At 50.0% G+C, this 21344-nt stretch overlaps 1 protein-coding gene and 1 non-coding gene across 2 annotated transcripts; both read left to right on the forward strand.

Annotated features, from left to right (window-relative positions):
- The first annotated feature begins 1311 nt into the window (after positions 1-1311).
- On the forward strand, positions 1312-20596 carry LOC144714665 (uncharacterized). Its single transcript, XM_078589445.1, has 4 exons — positions 1312-2371; positions 11823-13106; positions 13278-13801; positions 20492-20596. The coding sequence occupies exons 1-4, from the start codon at positions 1312-1314 to the stop codon at positions 20594-20596; spliced, it is 2973 nt and encodes a 990-aa protein (XP_078445571.1).
- On the forward strand, positions 9595-9700 carry LOC144714705 (small nucleolar RNA R71). The gene has a single exon (XR_013584442.1). It is a non-coding gene; the product is annotated as a small nucleolar RNA R71 (small nucleolar RNA).
- Positions 20597-21344: the final 748 nt, after the last annotated feature.

Genomic DNA, 21344 nt, shown 5'->3' on the forward strand with positions numbered 1-21344 from the left:
CTTGCTTAGCACGGTCGGTTGGATATTTTTACGCTTTGATATATTGCGCATATCATATCTTGAAAATCCATTCGCATATTACACGTCATAGCATCTCATCCATCACGTGCATCTCCCCTAGATTATTTTTAGACGTGAATGGTTGACCATAGAATGATTCGTACGCGAGCCCAATGTCGGGACACCGACTATCTGGATAGAGACGAGGATCGTGAATACGATCCCGTCATGGGGGATCCTCGCCTCGAGAATCCCTTTAGTGAGCAGCCACCGGACGAGCCATTGGATCCGGAGGAGGCATTTGTTCCTCCTCCCCTATCTCGAGGTCCCGCCCCTCGGGACTCGATAGATGGAGCTGAACCGGCACCCGCGGCGCATCGATCTTCGGAAGACCGGCATTCCTCCGCCGCCGTTCCTACTCGTAGGGTCACGGCGACCGAGCATTATGACGAGCCCATGGCTCGTGAAGTGACCCAATGACCGGGCAAGGCCCCCATGAGGGACCCTCCCGTCCAGGAGCAACCGCCACGTTACCCTGAGGAGCCACCGACTACCTACGCCTACCCGGAGGAACGAAGGGACCGACGACGGTCCCCACCTAGGGATCATTACCGCGAAGACCGCCGGAGAGGCCCCGTCCAGGATTATGTTGACCACCGCAGCGACCGACGTCGTTCCCCGCTACCGGATGATAGGCGAGACACCGGGCATTACGATTACACCTACCATCAGGATAGGCGCCCCTATCCCGTAGGAGACCCTGGCAGACAGTTGCACGATCCTCGTGCCGTTAGGGCTGACAACCCCAACCGCATTCCGGTGCGAAACGCACCCCATTACTCGTCCCGCCCGGGGAGCCCGCAGGATCCACCACCCGTCCGACACACGGACGCCGCCACCTACGGTGGTAGTTCCGCCTACCCACCGCATCACAGAGCCACAGCCGTCCACGTGCCGGACCGTTACTGAGATGTCCAAGTCCCTCCTCGAGTTCCATCGAGGCATGGCCCCGACTACGATCCACTACCTCGACGAGACCCGTACCCGGATGATGATCATCGATATCCCCGATATCCTGATCATCCATATCGTCCGGAAAATGGATATCCACCACGACTTGCGTCAACCCCGAGATACCATCATCGTGACGAGTACCCCATGGAGAGACAGCACCGACCTGCCCCACCTCGACGAGACGACCACCACTATGGGGATTCCTATGATTTTGATCATCCCCGAGGTGCTCCACGCCATCCCCCTGCTCGTCGTCACGACGACGAACACGAGCGACGACGTGAGGCGCACCGTGCCATGATACAGAAGAGCGTACGACTGGAGGTTCCTATCTTCGACGGTTCCCGGAACCCGAAAGATTACACTGATTGGGAATCAGACTTGGAGAGTTACTTTCAGTGGTACAAGATGGACGACGACTTTTGTGTGGAGTACGCCAAAGCACGGCTTGGAGGGCAAGCCAAAATCTTTTGGAAGAACGAGAAGGAAGCCGCACGACAGCGCAGAGATCCACCCTTTACATGGGCCGAGATGTCACGTAAGCTTACGGACAAATACGTCCCTAAGCTGTACATGACGCACCTGATGCTGTGCTGGATGAACTTGCGTCAAGGGAAACGCAAGGTCTCCGAGTACATCGTAGAATTCGAGGAGTATAGGATGCGATGCAAATTTGTGGACAGCCCACAAATTCAGATCGCTTTCTTTATTCACGGGTTACGACAGGACTTGGGCACCCGAGTCTTGGAGCAGAACCTGGCTACGGTAGACTTAGCATACAGCCTCGTTGAGAGCAACGAGTTCAGTACAGAGAGCCTCACCGCCTCCGCCCTGCCCGCTCCTCGACCGGCCTCCTCCACGATTTCAGCGGCTCCATCGCGCACCACTTGGACCCGGAGTTTGGGGCCGGCGCCCAGGACGACCAGTACCACCCCGACCCCGCCAGCACAGGCCGCGCCAGCCACCGCCCCGGTACCAGCACCGGCCACCCCGTCGGCCCTATCTACGGCTCGTGCTCCGAACGCCTCCAGAGAGCCCATGCAGTGTTTCAAGTGCAAGGGGTTCGGACATCGCCGCAGTGACTGCCCGTCACTTATGGTTATGGACATTCACGGGCAACCCGCTGAGGACCAACAGGACGACGACCTTGAGGTCGATGAGTACCCGGGCGAGGAACCCGATGGCGATGAGCTGGATGACCCCCTAGGATACATCCAGATCACGCCGATCGCTCCTACCGCTACCTATCCCGTCGCCACCGTGGATGCTCGAGTGGTTGGGGAATCCACTAGCACACCGCGAGTGGGTTCCACTTCCTCCGCTACTGATAAGCTCAACTTTACTGTGATTTTTACTGGTTATTTAGCAAGATAATCGTGTGAGGTTGAGAGCTTATACAACAAAATTTATAACCTCACGGCTTAGGGAGAGTGAGGGTCGATCCTCAGGGAGCAGAGAAACAGCAGAAAATGTCTTCGGTTCACTTTGAATTATCAGATCAGAATGTTGAATTTCAGCAATGGAAAGAAATATCTACAGTCCAATTCGATAATTCTTCCAGTAGCTTGTACCACTCAGGATTACTCCGCAAGATTAGAATCTGAGTTTAACCACAAGCAGAATCCTATAGTTTCAATTAAATAATGAAATGGGCTGCAACTACGGTCTAGTCAATTCATCAAACACCTAACAGGTGTTTGATTATGCACGACCAGAACCTGCAGCTCGCAGGGAAGCTGCGAGCTCACAACTGCTTGCGGTGCAAGCAGCTGCGTGCACAGAGTGGGCTCGTGGCTGCGCGACACAAGCTCGCGCCACGGCCTCAAGCGCCCACCCGCCTGCAACACGCCGAACAAGTGTGTTGCACGTCCGCTGGTGTGCGGCAACACTTGCGGCGCAAGCGCACAAGCCCGTCGACCAGCGGTTGCAGCTGCTGTCGCGCGCACAGCGTGCTCTGCGGCGTGCGGCGCCGCAGTGCCTGCCCCTTGCGCTGCACAGAGCTCAAGCAAACTTTCGTTCATGCAGATAGGTTTCTGATAGGTGGAGTAGATTGATAGGAGCTTGAACAAAGGAATAAACAAACACAAACAAACACAAAAACTATGAACTGATATTCAAACTAACACAAAGCAACAACACAGATTGGGAAATGCTGAAGAACCTTTGATGATTCTCCAGCCCCAACTGAGATTGTCTGAAATGGGAAAGAGTACACCACTGAACTGAAGAACTCACTCCAACCAAGGTCACTTCCTTGCGGCGAGGTGGAGGTCTTCGATCTTCAGTTAATCTTCAGCTTGTTTCTCCTCCCAACTCCAATGCTCAGCAGCTCTTGGAGGGTGCAGAAATCCTCTTCTCCAAGCCCTTGTTTCCTTAGAGAAAATTCTGAACACCTAAACTCCTCTCTCAAGAGAGTATTTATAGGTTTTCTCTTAAGTCATGCCCAGGGGCATTTTCGTAATTTTTGCCACTTCAAATTTTTGCCCACTTCTCTTGATCCTCCTCTCTTCCTTGATCTTCTTAACCTGTTTCTGAATGTTCACTAGCCATAAAATGTTAAATATATTCCACTTGATTCTTTGAATCAAGTGGGGTTAGTGATTTCATAAAACAATACATATGCATGAACTTAGCATGAATTCACAAGATAATTGTAATGAATTTAAACTTAAGAACTTGATTATTTGATGACATATTTTAGAGTCATCAAACACCCCCCAACTTAGATCATTACTAGTCCCTTAGTAATGACATGCAGGTGAGAATAGAAGATGATCTCAAGGTGAATTTTGACTTCCGGTAACTTTGATTCATGCTCTTCTCAAGGAGTATTTTCAGCAATTAAAATTGACCAGCGTAGAAGAAATTTAGGATCTATCTCAGCCTTAAACCTCAACTAAGTGCACATGATCTATGGAGTACATATAGTAAGTACATAGTATATGGAATAAGATCGAGTTAACACCCCAAGCGCACTACTGAACGAGGCGTAGAGAGTGGTATTAATGCTAGCTCAATACTATGGCTATAGTAGCATCGGCTCAAACACATGGGAGACAGCTTTTTCACCTTTATTTTATTTGGCATTTGCTGCTTGTTGGTCATTTTTGATGACAATCAACTTTAATACTATGATGCAAGCTTTTGCTTGTTTATGCGCAGTGCAGCTTTCACTTGATAGTTTGGTGGCGCTTATCCACTACCCATGTGCCGTCCTTAGTAGACCGGCAGCTTATTCCCCCGACGGTTATGTATCCTTCATGGGTCAGGGAGCTTCACTCACGTCATAATAATACTGCCAATGAGCTAACACTAACCCTACTCTCCACTAAAGCTAAAAATTTTTGTGCATGTAAGTGCTAACTCAACCCGAGGTGGATGGTGAGGTGAGAGAAGTATAATGGTAATAGATATGACTGTCGTGGTATGGATCGTAGTGCACCTAGCTAGGCTTACTTCACCTAGGATTCCCTAGCTGGCCACTCTTGCATTTCTACCCTTTTGAAAAGAATCGAATTATCATGCATATCATTGGACAATCATCTCCTAAGATCATCAAATATCCATGGTTTGTGAATGCAAAAACGAAAAAAATTTCATGGATAATGCATGTAAATGTACTCCCCTCCCCCCCTCAATAAAAGGCATGTTCCTACATGACAAATCATAATTGAGAGGAAGGAGAAAGGACTACCAAACCATGGAAGGAAGGGCGGCGATCAGCATGCGTGTTGTCCAGTGACGTGTTAGGTGGGCGTGGATCGGAGTGGCTGCACACGAGAACAGAAACAAAAACGCAGAAACAAAAACAAAACAAGGAAAATAACCAAGCATAGAGAATAGGAAATGTAGTAAAAACAAAAACTAATCGGATCATGAGCTATCATGCGATGGCTTTTCTAACGTAATATTCATGGGGCTGTGAAGATCTTCTTCTTCTAAGTAGGGTTTGAGCCGTTGCCCGTTCACAGTGAATCGTCTTTGAGACGTAGGATCTAAAATTGTGACGACTCCATTCTCAAAAACCTGCTGAACAAGGAAGGGACCATCCCATCGCGTTTTCAATTTACCTGGAAAGAGTTTTAGTCTAGAGTTGTACAGCCATACTTTTTTATTCTCCACAAAGATTCTTCTCCTCAAGCTCTTGTCATGAAACATCTTCATCTTGGCTTTATAAATCTTCGAATTCTCATAAGCCTCATTTGTTAACTCTTCTAACTCATTCAATTGAAGAAGTCTATGCTTGCCGGCTCTATCCAAATCTAGGTTGAGTTTTCTAATAGCCCAAAGGGCCTTGTGTTCTAACTCAAGTGGTAGGTGACAAGCTTTGCCAAAGATAAGGCGGAAGGGAGACATGCCGAGAGGGGTTTTGTAAGCTGTCCTATAAGCCCATAATGCCTCGTCGAGCTTCCTAGACCAATCTTTCCCATCTGGACGCACTATTTTCCTCAAAATTTTCTTAACCTCCCGATTGCATAATTCCACTTGGCCATTCGCTTGGGGGTGATAAGGGGTAGTGACTCGATGATGAACACCAAATTTCTTGAGGAGGTTCCTAAAGTTGTAATTTGTAAAGTGTGATCCTCCGTCACTAATGATCGCTCGTGGGCATCCATATCTATAAAAAATATGTTTCTCAATAAAATTAGTCACTACCTTGCTGTCATTGGTTTTTGAGGGGATGGCCTCCACCCATTTGGAGACATAATCGACAGCCATCAATATATATTCATACCCATTTGAACTAGGAAAAGGTCCCATAAAATCTATTCCCCATAAATCAAATATTTCTACTTCTAGAATGGGTTGTAGGGGCATTCTATCTTTCCTACTTATGTTGATGGATGCTTGACATGATAAACATGTGTTATAAAACTTTTGAGCGTCTTGAAATAACGTAGGCCAAAAAAAACCAGATTCAACAATTTTATGTGCGGTTACCTTAGCGGAGTAATGTCCTCCTCCAGGTTTGGAATGGCAGAATTCCAAGATGCTCCTTTGCTCGCTCTCGGGGGCCTTTGCCTCAAAAATTTGATCTTGGCCTTGATGGAATAGCTCCGGGTCTTCCCAAAAGTAAAATCTTGCATCTTTAAGCAGCTTCTTCCTCTCGTGAGACGTCCAACCTGTTGGAATTTGTCCTGAAACCAAGAAATTGACAATATGCGCATACCAAGGAGGCGATGCTCCTTGTGCGGTTAGGACATGTTCATCCGGAAATGCATCGTTTATTAACGCAGGTTGGGTGTTTAAAATTCGAGAGAGGTGATCTGCTACTACGTTTTCACATCCTCGCTTGTCCTTAATCTCCAAATCAAATTCTTGTAATAGTAACACCCATCTAATCAACCTAGGTTTTGCCTTCTTCTTTGCTAGTAAATATCTAATAGCTGCATGATCAGAAAAACAGTAATTTAACTTCCTAACAAATAAGACCTAAATTTTTCTAATGCAAAAATAATAGCCAGTAGTTCCTTTTCGGTCGTAGAATAATTCAGCTGTGCATCCACTAATGTTCTACTGGCGTAGTAGATGACCACGGGTTTCTTGTCAATTCGCTGACCTAACACTGCACCTACTGCAAAATCAGAAGCATCACACATTAGTTCAAAAGGAAGGGTCCAATCGGGCCCTTGCAAGATAGGTGCATTTACTAAAGCTTCTTTTAATTTATCAAATGCATTCTTAGCCTCTAGTGTTAGTTCAAAATCATTATTTTTAGACGATAAAAGGTTTGTAAGCGGTTTAGAAATTTTAGCAAAATCAAGGATAAAACGTCTATAGAAACCCGCGTGGCCGAGGAAACCCCTAAGGGTTTTTAGGTTGGTTGGAGGTGGAAGGCCCTGGATGACCTCGATCTTGGCCTTGTCCACTTCCAAGCCACGGCTGCTTACCATGTGGCCCAGCACTACTCCCTCTTGCACCATGAAATGAGATTTTTCCCAACTTAGTACGAGGTTCGACTCAATGCACCTCTTCAATACTTTGGTGAGGCTAAGGAGGCAGTTTTCAAATGTGGATCCAAATACAGAAAAATCATCCATAAATATTTCTAAGCACTCCCCCACTAGATCGGAGAAGAGTGCATTCATGCATTGTTGGAATGTGGCGGCGATTACATAGCCCGAAAGGCATACGCCTAAAGGCATATGTCCCTACAGGACTCGTGAAGGTCGTCTTCTCTTGGTCCTCAGGATGGATATTCACTTGGTTATATCCTGAATAACCATCAAGAAAACAGAAATAATGCTGCCCCGATAATTTTTCTAGTATTTGATCCATGAAGGGTAATGGCTAATGATCCTTCTTGGTAGCCTTGTTCAATTTCCGATAGTCAATGCACACCCTCCACCCAGTGGTTAGCTTCTTCTGCACTTCTTCTCCTTTATCATTCAGCTCAACAGTCACTCCTGACTTCTTAGGAACCATATGTACCGGGCTTACCCATCTACTATCGGAAATCGCATAGATGACGCCGGCATTAAGCCACTTGAGAATTTCCTTTTCGAGGACTTCTCTCATGTGAGGATTCAACCTCCTCTGATGTTCTCTACAGGGTCTAGCTTCATCTTCTAGAAATATTCTGTGCTCACAAATTGAAGATGGAATTCCTTTGATGTCATCAAAAGTCCACCCTATGGCCGATTTATGCTCTTTAAGCACTTTGAGTAAGCTCTCTTCTTGTGTTGGAGTGAGGGATGAAGATATAATCACAGGTAAACTTTCTGTACAGTCTAAATAGGCATACTTGAGGGTAGAGGGAAGTGGTTTAAGTTCTGGGTGAGCTTTTACTTCTGCAGAGTCTAAGAGTTCATCATCTAGCTCTCTACTTTCTATGTTGGATAGGTACTCCTTCACTCTTCCCTCTTCTCCTTCATTTTCTGTGCAGAAGCTGAGCTCTTCATTGCTCCCTAAGGGGCACTTCATCATTCTAGAGATGTCAAGTTGAACTCTTTCCTTCCCTATCTTAAACTCGACAGTCCCCTTTTCCCAGTCCATGATAGTCCTAGCCGTCACTAAAAACGGTCTTCCTAGAATGATAGGAGCCAAGCTAAAGTTTCCTGAAATTTTTACATCAGTTACTATGAAATCTACAAGAATTTCACAATTTTCTACAGTGATAGTGACATCAGTCAATCGTCCCTCAGGTTGCCTGACCGCCCGGTCGGCTAAGAGTAAGTCCATATGTCTCTTTTCAAGCTCCCCGAAGCCGTATTCCTCATACAATGCTGTCGGAATGATGCTGATGCTTGCTCCTGTGTCTAACAAGACTTTTGAAAAAGTCTTTCCTCCTATGTCAGAAGTGATAAAAGGGGCACCAGGATCCCTCTTTTTTATAGGTATGTCATTTAAAATGCTAGCGGCATTTTCGAAAGTTTAACAACTTCCTACTGCTCTATTTGTGCAAGAGTCCTTAATATATTTCTTAAGTGATGGTGCACACCTAAGCATGTCTTCCACAGTGACTGTCATTGTGGCCTTCCTAAAGTTCTCTAACAACCTGTTTTCATAATCAAAGACAGGTTTCTTTCTCGTTAGGGCAGAGGGATAAGGTATGTGTTGCCCACTTGTGGAAGGTAAGGGTTCATCACCGTCGGGAAGATCCTCTCCTTCGTGCTCCCTTGACTCCTCTTTCTTCCTAGCGTTCTCTACAGAATACCTATAGGGGTCCTGAAGTTCTTTCCATTCCTCAATCTTGAGGCTGCCAGAACTTCAGGATCCAATTCATCCATTTCTTCATGGCTAGAATGCTGAATATGATGCAAATTGCATGGATTGATGACGGGTTTCGTAGGAAAATGTTGAGAAGTGCAAGTGTTTTCTGCAAGGATACCTTGGGACTCAGAGGGTGGCCTGAAACTCTCCAGCAGCTTCCTCATTTGCTCTTGTGACTCCAGCATTTGTTTAGTCTGGAACTCCATCATCACCTGCATTCGCATCTCCATCTCCGCCCGCAACTTTTGGTTTTGCTTTTCGATCATATCTGAAATGACGGGGGTTAATGTAGAGAAATCAGGTTGAGTTTGAGATGAAACCTGATACTGTTGTGGAGGCCTGTGCTGGAATTGTTGTCTCTGCTGGAACGGGGGTTGAGCTGCCGACTTGTTTCCTTGGTGGAAGGCCTCTCCGTTTTGGAAATTTGGCCGCTTTTGACCTGCCCATGGTTGTTGCGGCTGATTGAAGGCCTTCACCTCTTCTTCCATGGCTTGGCAGGCTCCATCTTCATGTTCCCTGCTAAAACAGAGAGAGCAGATCTTAGCTTTAATGATGGGAGAGTTACCTAGGAAGACATTCTTTAGGGTAGAGGTGAGCGCCTCCAATTTCTGGTTGGTCTCCTTAGGCCCGCTTGTAGCTCTCCTCCTTGGCGTTGACCTGCAGAACTCCTGCTCTCTTGGGCTGCACATTCCTCCCATTCTGATTGGCTCCAATCTCCTGCAAATCAGTTTCTGCAACTCTCCAAAATATCAAAAACTTCATCCTCATATGCAGTATAGAACGTTCCACCGGTAGCGAGATTTACTTTGTTTTTCATAAAATCAGAGAGAGACTCATAAAATATTTGGGCTAATTGACATTGTTCAATGCCATGGTGAGGACATTTCCTCAACAAATCATTGAATCTCTCCCATGACTCACTAAAAGCTTCTCCATCATGAGGATGGAAATTGTGAATTTCCCTTCTATAGAAATTCGTTTTGGAGAGAGGGTAGAATTTTTGCAGAAATTTTCCTTGCATCTCATCCCATGAGTTAAAGGTGATTCCTAAATTACAATACCAAGAAAATGCTTTGTCTTTCAAAGTTAGAGGAAAATATTTCATTTTTAAAATTTCTGTAGAAATTCCTGGAACGTTTTGAGATGAACACCTAATATGGAAGTCATCAAGAAATTCTAAGGGATTTTGAGCAGGCAGTCCATTAAATTCAGGTAAGGAATGAATTAATGCATTGTCATATCGAAAGGAGATACCGTCACCGATGTTAAGATTTACATCAGTTTGACGTAGGCTTCTCGACGGAGTCGACCTGTCAAGCATGGTCCTTCTCCTTTCATGATGCTGATGAATCTCTTCAGCCATATTCTCCTGCTGAATTTCAGGTTCTGTAACTGTAGAATCTAGAGAGGTGTCTCTAATGTCCTTCTCTGCAGATTTTTCACCAGCTCCTGAACGTGTTACTACCATAAATCTTCAGCAAACGGTTAGAATAAAAATAGGCTGAGGATTGTTAAGTCCTGCAGCTCTAGGAGAATCAACAAAAATGACTGTAGATTCAGGAGAATGACTGTAGATTTGCAAAAAAAATGACTGTAGATTCAGGAGAATGACTGTAGATTTGCAAAAAATGACTGTAGATTCAGAGAATTGACTGTAGATTTAAAGAAAATAAAAATTCCTATTGTTATACCGTGCTCCCCGGCAGCGGCGCCAGTTGATAAGCTCAACTTTACTGTGATTTTTACTGGTTATTTAGCAAGATAATCGTGTGAGGTTGAGAGCTTATACAACAAAATTTATAACCTCACGGCTTAGGGAGAGTGAGGTCGATCCTCGTGGAGCAGAGAAACAGCAGAAAATGTCTTCGGTTCACTTTGAATTATCAGATCAGAATGTTGAATTTCAGCAATGGAAAGAAATATCTACAGTCCAATTCGATAATTCTTCCAGAGCTTGTACCACTCGGGATTACTCCAAGATTAGAATCTGAGTTTAACCACAAGCAGAATCCTATAGTTTCAATTAAATAATGAAATGGGCTGCAACTACGGTCTAGTCAATTCATCAAACACCTAACAGGTGTTTGATTATGCTGACCAGAACCTGCAGCTCGCGGGGAAGCTGCACGAGCTCACAACTGCTTGCGGTGCAAGCAGCTGCGTGCACAGAGTGGGCTCGTGGCTGCGCGACACAAGCTCGCGGCCACGGCCTCAAAAGCGCCCACCCGCCTGCAACACGCCGAACAAGTGTGTTGCACGTCCTGTGGTGTGCGGCAACACTTGCGGCGCAAGCGCACAAGCCCGTGCGACCAGCGGTTGCAGCTGCTGTGCGCGAGCGCACAGCGGTGCCTGCGGCGTGCGCGCACAGGTGCCTGCCCCTTGCGCTGCACAGGAGCTCAAGCAAACTTTCGTTCATGCAGATAGGTTTCTGATAGGTGGAGTAGATTGATAGGAGCTTGAACAAAGGAATAAACAAACACAAACAAACACAAAAACTATGAACTGATATTCAAACTAACACAAAGCAACAACACAGATTGGGAAATGCTGAAGAACCTTTGATGATTCTCCAGCCCCAACTGAGATTGTCTGAAATGGGAAGAGTACACCACTGAACTGAAGAACTCACTCCAACCAAGGTCACTTCCTTGCGGCGAGGTGGAGGTCTTCGATCTTCAGTTAATCTTCAGCTTGTTTCTCCTCCCAACTCCAATGCTCAGCAGCTCTTGGAGGGTGCAGAAATCCTCTTCTCCAAGCCCTTGTTTCCTTAGAGAAAATTCTGAACACCTAAACTCCTCTCTCAAGAGAGTATTTATAGGTTTTCTCTTAAGTCATGCCCAGGGGCATTTTCGTAATTTTTGCCACTTCAAATTTTTGCCCACTTCTCTTGATCCTCCTCTCTTCCTTGATCTTCTTAACCTGTTTCTGAATGTTCACTAGCCATAAAATGTTAAATATATTCCACTTGATTCTTTGAATCAAGTGGGGTTAGTGATTTCATAAAACAATACATATGCATGAACTTAGCATGAATTCACAAGATAATTGTAATGAATTTAAACTTAAGAACTTGATTATTTGATGACATATTTTAGAGTCATCAAACACCGTGGCTACCCGACCAGTCGACGTAGCGCAGCGAACGTCGATCTTTCACACGTACGTCAAGATTGGAGGACGTACCTACAAGCTGATGGTCGACAGTGGAAGTTGCATCAATGGCATATCGGAGGATACGGCAACTCGATTAGGGCTACCGTTGATACCCCATCCGACGCCGTACCAGGTCTCATGGATCGACGCATCGACCATTCCAGTCAAGATGCAATGTTATGTGCCGCTGAAGATGAGTACCTACGACGAGAAGGTCCAATGCGACGTCCTACCAATGAAAATTGGTAGCATCATCTTGGGCAGACCGTGGCTATTTGACCACGACGTACAGTTGTCCGGTCGAGCAAACACTTGCTCGTTCATCTATGGTGGGCGCCGATTGGTTTGGTACCCCTCGGTGCGGATACCTTCGCTGCCCACGCGATCAGCATCCACGCCCCCGCGCCCCACACCTACTGCCATTGTCACCAATGGCTTGATTTTCCGACGGGAGCTGGAGGACATCGACGACCCACCACCGGTCTGTTACGCTATCACCTTAGCAGACGGACCTACCATGCCCGACCATGACGCTCCGCCCTCGGAAGTCGTCCAACTCCTTGGGGAGCATGGTGATGTGTTCCCGGCCGAGCTCCCTAGCGAGCTCCCGCCACTTCGACATATCCAGCATGCCATTGACTTAGTTCTCGGGGCTACTCTCCCAAACCTGCCACACTACCGGATGGACCCGGTTAAGTACGAGGAGTTATATTCGCAGGTAAAGGAGCTCCTAGCGAAGGGCCTAATCAGGGAGAGTCTCAGCCCTTGCGCCGTGCCGGCACTGCTTGCCCCCAAGAAGGATGGCACTTGGAGGATGTGTTGTGACTCACGGGCCACCAACAAAATCACGGTGAAATACCGTTTTCCCATCCCTCGAGTACAGGACTTATTCGACAAGATGGTCGGCGCGTCTATCTTCTCTAAGATAGACCTACGTAGCGGCTACCACCAAGTCCGTATCAGACCGAGAGACGAGTGGAAGACGGCCTTCAAGATCAAGGATGGACTATTTGAGTGGAACGTGATGCCCTTTGGATTGTCCAATGCACCGAGCACCTTCCAGAGGTTGATGAATGAGGTGCTTAGGCCATTCATCGGACAATTTGTCGTCGTCTATTTTGACGACATCCTAGTCTATAGTAAGACTAGGACGGAGCACGCACAGCACCTACGGCACGTCTGCGACTCACTGCGACGGGAGAAGCTCTACGCGCATCCGAAGAAGTGTTCCTTCTTCACAGCCGAAGTCTCTTTCCTAGGCTTTATCTTATCAGCACGCGGAGTGGCCGCCGACCCGTCTAAGGTCGAGGCCATAGTGTCATGGCCAAAGCTGAAGAGCATCCACGATGTACGGAGCTTCATCGGATTGGCGACCTTTTATTGACGCTTTATACCAGGTTTTAGCGGCATCACCGCCCCTATTACGGACATCCTCAGGAGCGACAAATTTGAGTGGACCGATTCAGCTGACCAGGCCTTTGAGCTTCTCAAGAAGCTCATGACCGAGGCTCCGGTCCTAAAATTACCGTATTTTAGTGACGTCTTCGAGGTCGCCTGCGACGCATCCGGAGTCGGCATTGGCGGCGTGCTTAGCCAGCGAGGACACCCGATCAAGTTTTTCAGCGAGAAGCTGAATGACACTCGCAAGCGGTACGATAACTATGACCGAGAGTTCTACGCTCTCGTCCAGTCCCTCCGTCACTGGCGCCATTACTTACTACCGAAGGAGTTCGTCCTCTTCTCGGATCACGGAGCTCTCCGTCATTTGCACGACCAAAAGAAGGTCAGCGATCGCCACGCGAGGTGGATCACCTATCTACAGGACTTTACCTTCGTCATCCGCCACAAGAAGGGCAAAGACAACGTAGTCGCTGATGCGCTTAGTAGACATCCTATTGTTCTTAGCATCATGACCACCCAAGTCTTTGATGTGAAACGACGATGGCCGGGATCGATCGGCGCGTTTCACGTCACAGGGTTATGATGCGAATGTATGGGATGTAAGCCGAATGATGAGAAAATACGAATGAGCAGATAAGGACTTGACGGATAGCGACGTCGGCCGTACCGATCAATGAGAGACGAGTGAACCTAAGATCAAACTCCCAATGACCCGCTGGACCTACTAGACGTCTACTAAGTGAGGGGCATCTAACAGCCCTGGAGCGTTCGGCGTCCAAGTCGGATGACAGTCCGTCTACCACAAGAATCCCTATGCTCGACAAGGTGGCTAGTCCTATCCGATGATGTTCGAGAATATCATGGTAGCGGACGCGATAGGGGAAGACGAGACTGTCGAAGATAATAATACTAGAGTTTATAGAGGGGAGACGAGACTGACCTTTGTATCGCTTAGTCCAAGGCGTCCAAGTCGTCGAGCGGATGCTTAGTGTCGGGTCGTGCGGACGAGTGTCGTTGGTGAGGACAAAACCGGGTGCGGACGGTGCGGTCGTAACTACCAGCAGAGAGCTGAGTCCACGGGTGGTGTGCAACAAAAGTCAGAGCAGAGGGCGCACAAGGCGCGCGCTTGGCAAGAAATGGCTTTCTTGAACTGTAACAACCAAGAACCCTCCAAGAAAGAGGAGTTGTTGACGGATCTGGGGTGTGCTCCCTCGACGGAGCAGATTTCCCAAGTTGATGACGTGTCGACGACGCTTCTTGAATCTCCCAAGACCCCCGGAGTAATCTCGACGAAGGCCTCTTTCGATTCTTGATGGCGGCGACTTCTTGAAACTCTTTCCTCGCACCGGAGTGATCTCGACGGCGCGCTTTAACACGTCTCCCTCGGAGTGATCTCGACGGGGAGACGTGGGCTCTACCCACGGAGTGATCTCAACGTGGGGTGGGGCTAGCCAAACCCCCTACACTACTCTCTACGATAGGGGGGGAGACGAATTGTGAATAAACTTTTCAACAATGACTCCAAGGTATTCCTTGGGCATGCCATCCCCTTATATAGTGAGGATGGGTGCCAAGTGAACGTGGGAGAGGACGAACCGTCGCGAGACGTGGTTCGGCCTCCCTTACAAATTCAAAATACAAACATAAAAAGTAAAAATGACGAGGACGGGGCCCAACAACATTGGCCCAGTCCACGAATCCAAAAATACAAACACACATGAAAATGAGCATAAGTAAAAAGATAAAAGTTCTTACACGGGGTACTTAAACCCCGGGTGGCGAGCGTCGGCGCGAGCTGCTCGGCGTGGCTGACGACATCCTGTCGTGTCATCCTCGAGATAGTTCTTCGTCATCGTGGCATCGTCCTCGAGATGGTCCTCCATCAGTCTTGGGTTTCGACAGGATAAAAGAAAACTATACCGACTGCCCAGATTTCTCCGACGTCTATGCATCACTCACGAACTCTTCCCCGACTCGGTCCAAGGATTACTTATTGGACGACGGATATCTGTTCTACGGGCGACGACTGTGCATACCAAGAACGTCCATCCGGGACTTCTTGATCCATGAAGTCCACGCGGGAGGACTAAGTGGTCACTTTGGAGTTGCGAAGACCATCCAAGCCCTTGAAGAAAAATTCTACTGGCCATCTCTCAAGCGAGACGTTGGGAGGTTTGTATCACGGTGCCTTACCTGTTCTCGTGCCAAACTCACGAAGCAGAATACTGGGTTATACACCCCCCTCCCGGTTCCCGATCAACCTTGGGACGATGTCAGCTTAGATTTCGTCTTAGGGTTACCTAAGACAATCCGGCGTCACGACTCCATCATGGTCGTGGTCGATCGTTTTTCAAAGATGGCCCATTTCATTCCGTGCTCGAAAACCTTCGATGCATCGAGGATCGCCCGACTCTTCTTCGACCACGTCGTCAAGCTACATGGCGTACCTAAGACTATCGTCTCTGACCGAGACGTTAAATTCACTAGTTACTTTTGGAAGACATTGTGGGTCCTCATGGGAACACGACTGAAATTTTCATCAGCTTATCATCCTCAGACGGATGGTCAGACCGAGGTTGTGAACCACAGCCTCGGTAACTTATTGAGATCCATTGTCGGCAACCATATTGTTGCATGGGATCAGGTTCTGCCTCGCGCAGAATTTGCTTACAATTACTCGGTGAACCGCACTACGGGCAAGGCGCCATTCGAGATCATCTATGGTCAACTACCGCGTAGGCCCCTTGACCTCATACCATTGCATGACAAACATAGAATTTCAGATAATGCATTAGAATTTGCCGAGTACATTAGGAACATGCATCATGACATTCATTCACGCATATCATCTATGAACGAGCAGTATAAGGCTAAGGCAGATAAGAGTCGTAGGTCTGTGACGTTCTCCGAGGGAGAACTAGTCCTGGTCAGATTGAGGCCCGAGAGATACTCTCCTGGGGTCGCTACGAAGCTCCATGCTCGTAGCGCCGGGCCTTTCCCGATAGCCCAACGGATCAACGACAACGCCTATGTCGTGAGCATCCCGCCAACTTGGGGGATTAGTTCGACGTTTAACGTCAGTGACTTATCCCGCTACCAACCCTCGCCACCTATCATCGAGCCTCACAGCCAGTCGAGCCTTAGTAGCAAAGAGAGTGAGAGCTCACCACCCACCTCCCCGTTTCCGATCCTTGTACGGCACGACGCGATAGAAACGGTACTGCAGGAGGTAATTAACGCTGAGGGGGAGCGAGTTGGCCGCACTTTTCTAGTCCATTGGCAGGGGCGACCTTCTTCCGACGACACGTGGATCTCCGAGGAGGATTTGCGACGACTTCGGCCGGACTTGCTGCTGCCACTAGGGGACCTTGCGGAGCTTCGCTCGCCGGAGTCGAGCCCCTCCCACCCCGGGAGGATGATGGAGGACCATCTTGCCGACGACGACCTGACGACGATGACGACATCTGCCGGACGACCGACAACGACTCGCCAGCAACCACGTCGGACAGCTCGTGCCGACGTCCGCAGCCCGGGGTTTAAGTACTCCGGGTAGGTTCGAACAAATATTGTTTTTCTTTGTGTATTTTTTTCTTTGCATTTCGAATTATGGATTGGGCCAGTATCGTAGGGCCCATCCTCGTCTTTCTTTTATTTTAAAGATTGTATTTTGATTTTGTAAGGAGAGGTCGAACCACGTCTCATGACGGTTCAACCTCTCCCCACGTCTCCTTGGCACCCCTCCTCGCTATATAAGGGGAGGGCATGCCCAAGGGACTACTTGGAAGTTTTTGAAATTGAAAAGTATTTTCAGAGATCTTCCCCCTTATCGTAGCTGTAGAGTAGGGGGTTTGGCTAGCCCCGTCTCTTCGTCGAGATCACTTCGGAGAGGGTAGAGCCCACGTCTTGTCCGTCGAGATCACTCCGGGCGGGACGTGTTCAACCGTGCCATCGAGATCACTCTGGCACGTTCAAGATTTTCAAGAAGTCATCAAGTCAAGAGTGGAGAGTTTTCCGATCGAGATCACTTTGGGCATCCTCGAGGTTCGCGACAGCAACGACACAGTGCGGCATCGGGACATCAGCCTCCAGCGAGGAGGAACGCCCGCGACTCCGTCAAGAACTCCTCCGCCAGGTTCTTGATTTCCCACCTACACCGTCACCCTCCTCATCCTACCATCCCGATCGTCTTCTCCCCTCGTCCTTGATCGTTTCCCCACCATCTTCCCCTTTGTTTCTTAAACTACGACCCTTTTCTTGATCTTCTCTCATCGTTTCTTGAACCCTCCTCTCCATCGTCTTTGTTCTTGGTCTCCATACACTATCCTCTACCGTTCTTGAATATCCATCACTCCTTTCTTGGTCATAATCGCCCCTCGCCCACCACTCCACTCCTTCCGCATCTTCTTGATCGTTTTCCCTCCCATCCTTCTTCTCGCCGCTGTTGCCCCCTCTTTCTTGAACCCTCACCTTCTTGCTCGCCTTTCTTTCACCCCTCCACCCAACCATTGCCTTGAACCCTCATCGCCCAGCCTTCCTTCGACCCCGTCCAACATCCTTGTCTCTGCCAGCCCCCGAAACCCACGCCAAACGCGCCACGCGCCGCACCCCCCCCCCTTCCCCCGCAGTTGCATTCCCCCCCAAGTCGCTGCCCGCGACGCGCTAACGACCCACGCTGCGCCGCGATCCCGCATTCCCCCTGCAAGGCCGCGCCACGCCGTGGCACCGCGGCATCACCGCGAGGACACGATTGCGCCGCAGCCTCGCGATTGCATCGCGGCGCGTCCCGTCCCGCAGGCCCGCGACTGCGCCGCAGGACCACGCCCGCGTCGTGGCCCGCGACCGCGCCATGCTCAGTCCCACAGCGCTGCGCCCCTCTGTCCTTCTCGGGGTTGCAAATTCCCGTGTCCCCGACACCGGTGGTCCGTCGCCTTCGGCTGCCCTTGGACCGTCTCCTTGACTCCTTCTGCTGCGACGTGCACCAAGCTCGCACCGGACGCCGGCAGACCATATCTCGTCTCCGAGCCCTCCGCTACGCCGCAATTTGGGGACGCCATTGACTAAGTGCTTATCAGGTCAGCTCGTCTCCTCTCCATCCTTAACCGGTATTATTACCTGTTCCAGTGCCGTCGTCCACTATCGCGTCCTCTGCCGCAATTCTTCAAGTGACATTGGAATAGGAATAGCCACTGTTGACGAGAGCAGGACTTTTCTTGAGGTAAACGGTTTGTCATTCAATTTTTAAATTCCAAACTTACCAGGGCCGTCAGACGCCCCTCTCGTCTAGACGTCTAGTAGATTCCGAGGGTCATTGGGAGTTTGGTCCTTGGATCAATCTTCCCGGGTGATCGTCCCGATCTACGTCATTGTCTCTTGAACTCTTATATCACTTGTTCATCATGCATTATTTTGGATATCACCTCATACACTGCATCATCACTTCCTGTGACCTGAAGCGCGCCGTTCGATCCCGGCCGACAGCGTTTCGCATCAGGTAAGCCTCGTCGACTTCGGCCGGTTGGCACTCGAGGACCTTACTGCGCAAGGCAGGTCTGAGGCCATGGGCGAAAAGTCCAATGATGATCCGTGGGTCCTCCACGAAGTGGCAGCGCATCCGACATTCCTTGATGGCTTTGATGTACTCTGTCACCGCGAGTCGACCCTGCTTGAGGTCGAGCCACGAGAGAAAGAGGGACATCTGGTACTACCGAGGTACGTACTTGATGGGTCGTCCTCGTCGCTCGGCGGCAACTCGCTCGTTCTCCCAAAAGATCTTGACCTGTCCGCCAAGTCTCATCTCCGCATACTCGACATAGAGGTCGTCATCCATGCGATACCACCGGAAATACGAGTTCATGTTCAACTCCTAGTCGATGAACTCTTGGGCTTCCGAGAGCCCTCAAAGACGGCAACGTCGGCTCGCACGCTACTCTGGATGCATGCACGGTGCTCCTCACGCCGACGTTCATCATCATCCAAGTGCCACTCGGGCACGGGGTAGTCTCCACGTCGCAGCTCCATGTGGCGACGGGGTGGGATCGGTTCGTAAACGCGGTCATCCCAAAGGTGGGGAGGACCATCACAAGGTGCGCGGTCGATATGCATCGCGTGATGTGGGTGTAGGGGGACATCGTCAACCCCATAGTGTCGTTGTGGGGGCGGCCGGAAATAGTCGTCACAGCGCCTCGGTGGGTCAACCATCCTAGGATCACGGGGCTGGATGGGGTCGTATCGACGGACCGGATAGTCGTTGTCCATGTCGCGATCATATCGACGGACGTAAGGGTCCGGGCGGACCGGCCGGTCCACGTCATACCCGCGGGCGGGGTCGTCCCGCGGGTGCTGCATATTCCAAGCACGGATATGCTGGGGCTCTCGTGCTAGCTCTCTGATTAGGCGTCTGTGCGGAGGGACTCCGTCTGAACGGCGGTCAAAACCCTCGTAATCATCATCGAGGTCGTGGATGAGCCTCCCTTGGGGTCCTTGTCGAGCAACCCATGACGGGTTGCGAGGTCACCCTTGGGCGGCCGGACCCACGTCAGCTCTGTGCTCGGACATCCGTTGGTTGGTGAACATACGCTCCATGCATTCCATCCTAGCAGTCATGGCGCGGAAGTAGGCTCCCTGCTCGTCCGACAGCCTCTCTTGAAGCGAATATTAGCATGGTGCTCTCGAGGAATCGCGGTGAGCCGCGTGGAGAGTATTACGGCTCGCGGGACGCACTGGGAAGTTCCGGTGGGCCTGATGTACCGGGAGCACCCGTACCGTCGGGTGTGGTCCTTGTGGCCTCGACATGCGGTAGGACGGCGTCAGCTACCGGGGTCGTCGGTTGGGGTCCCGAGAGGGCAGTATCATTGCCTCTCTCGTCGTGCGACGGTTTGGTTCATCGCGGGGAGGTAGAACCTCTGCGTTGTGGCATCCGTGAGAGTCGCGTCTCTATGTCCATTCTTGGGATTCCTATATGAATTTTCGAAAAGACGATGCGATGCGGATGCAACTAAATGCGGATGCGAAGTCGGAGACGTGCTGTGGGCGACCACAGCCCGGCTCTGATACCAATTTGATGCCGGAGGTTGTCAAGACGTCGTCAGGTTGACATCGAGGGTAGCAGCTCGGTATCAAATCAGGATCTCGATCGGACGATGACGATGAGTGTCGTCCGAGCAATGCAGATGAACAGGTATAAGTGATGACGATGATGCGTGCATTGAAGTGCGGTGTTGCAGTTCCAGAGAATGATAGGATCACTTCTGGTGATGTCAAACGGACCTCGCAGACCCCACCCAAGAAGGTCGAGGGCGAGTACGTCGCCGATTAAGAATTCCCCGCTAATATGCTCACACGCGTCGGGAGAACCCGACTCGTACCGGGCAGGTAAGACTCTTGTGATAATTATCGTCATTTTCTCAACCTGTCTCGCTCTCACCTATATCTAACCTGAGCGCGGAGGAGGCAAATAAAAGATGCACTAAAGAAAGTAAGAGACAAAAGGGTAGCAGGGTAGGGGGTACCTTCGTCGCGCTGGCGACGTATATTTCGTATCCACAAGTTTCGAAGATAACTGGTAGGTTTAGGGCGAGGCGTAGGCACAGGTAGCGACAGCGCAATGTGCGGTGCAAGGCGCGAGCACGGTATAGAGCTTGGACCTGGCGCGGGGTGCAGTGGGGTGACACGGGCGTGACTGATAGGCATGGCATGGGGCTGGTTGCAGCGCTGAGCTCGGAGTTGGTGCGGCGCGGGGAAGGCACGGTGCTAGAGGCAGCTCAGGAGCGAGCGATGCGGCGCAAGGCGCGGGCAACGCGCTAGCGGTGTGCGGGCACTACACGCGTAGCGCGCGGCCGTGTAGGACAACGGCAACACGCGGAAGATGTGCAAGCGGAACACTGTCGGCGCGTGGGCGCGAGTGGTAGAGGCAGTTTGGGCGCGGCAGTGGAGGCGTGCAAAGGGAACACGGCCAGTGCACAGGCGCGCGGATGGCAGCTGCGCAGATATGCAGGGCAACGGCGGTGCGCGAGCGACACGAGCACGGGCGCAGGTGCGCGGGGCGGCAGCGTCGCGCGGGCAGG

Source organism: Wolffia australiana, chromosome 17, assembly GCF_029677425.1.
Source record: "Wolffia australiana isolate 7733 chromosome 17, ASM2967742v1".
NCBI classification, from domain to species: Eukaryota; Viridiplantae; Streptophyta; class Magnoliopsida; order Alismatales; family Araceae; genus Wolffia; species Wolffia australiana.

Bases quoted from the DNA above. Each gene is read 5' to 3' on its own strand.
- LOC144714665 (XM_078589445.1), top strand. From the start codon at position 1,312: ATGATACAGAAGAGCGTACGACTGGAGGTTCCTATCTTCGACGGTTCC. The intron at 2,372-11,822 runs GTTATTTAGCAA...GACATATTTTAG, and splicing joins CTTTACTGTGATTTTTACTG to AGTCATCAAACACCGTGGCT. The intron at 13,802-20,491 runs GTCTTTGATGTG...CGTGCATTGAAG, and splicing joins TTAGCATCATGACCACCCAA to TGCGGTGTTGCAGTTCCAGA.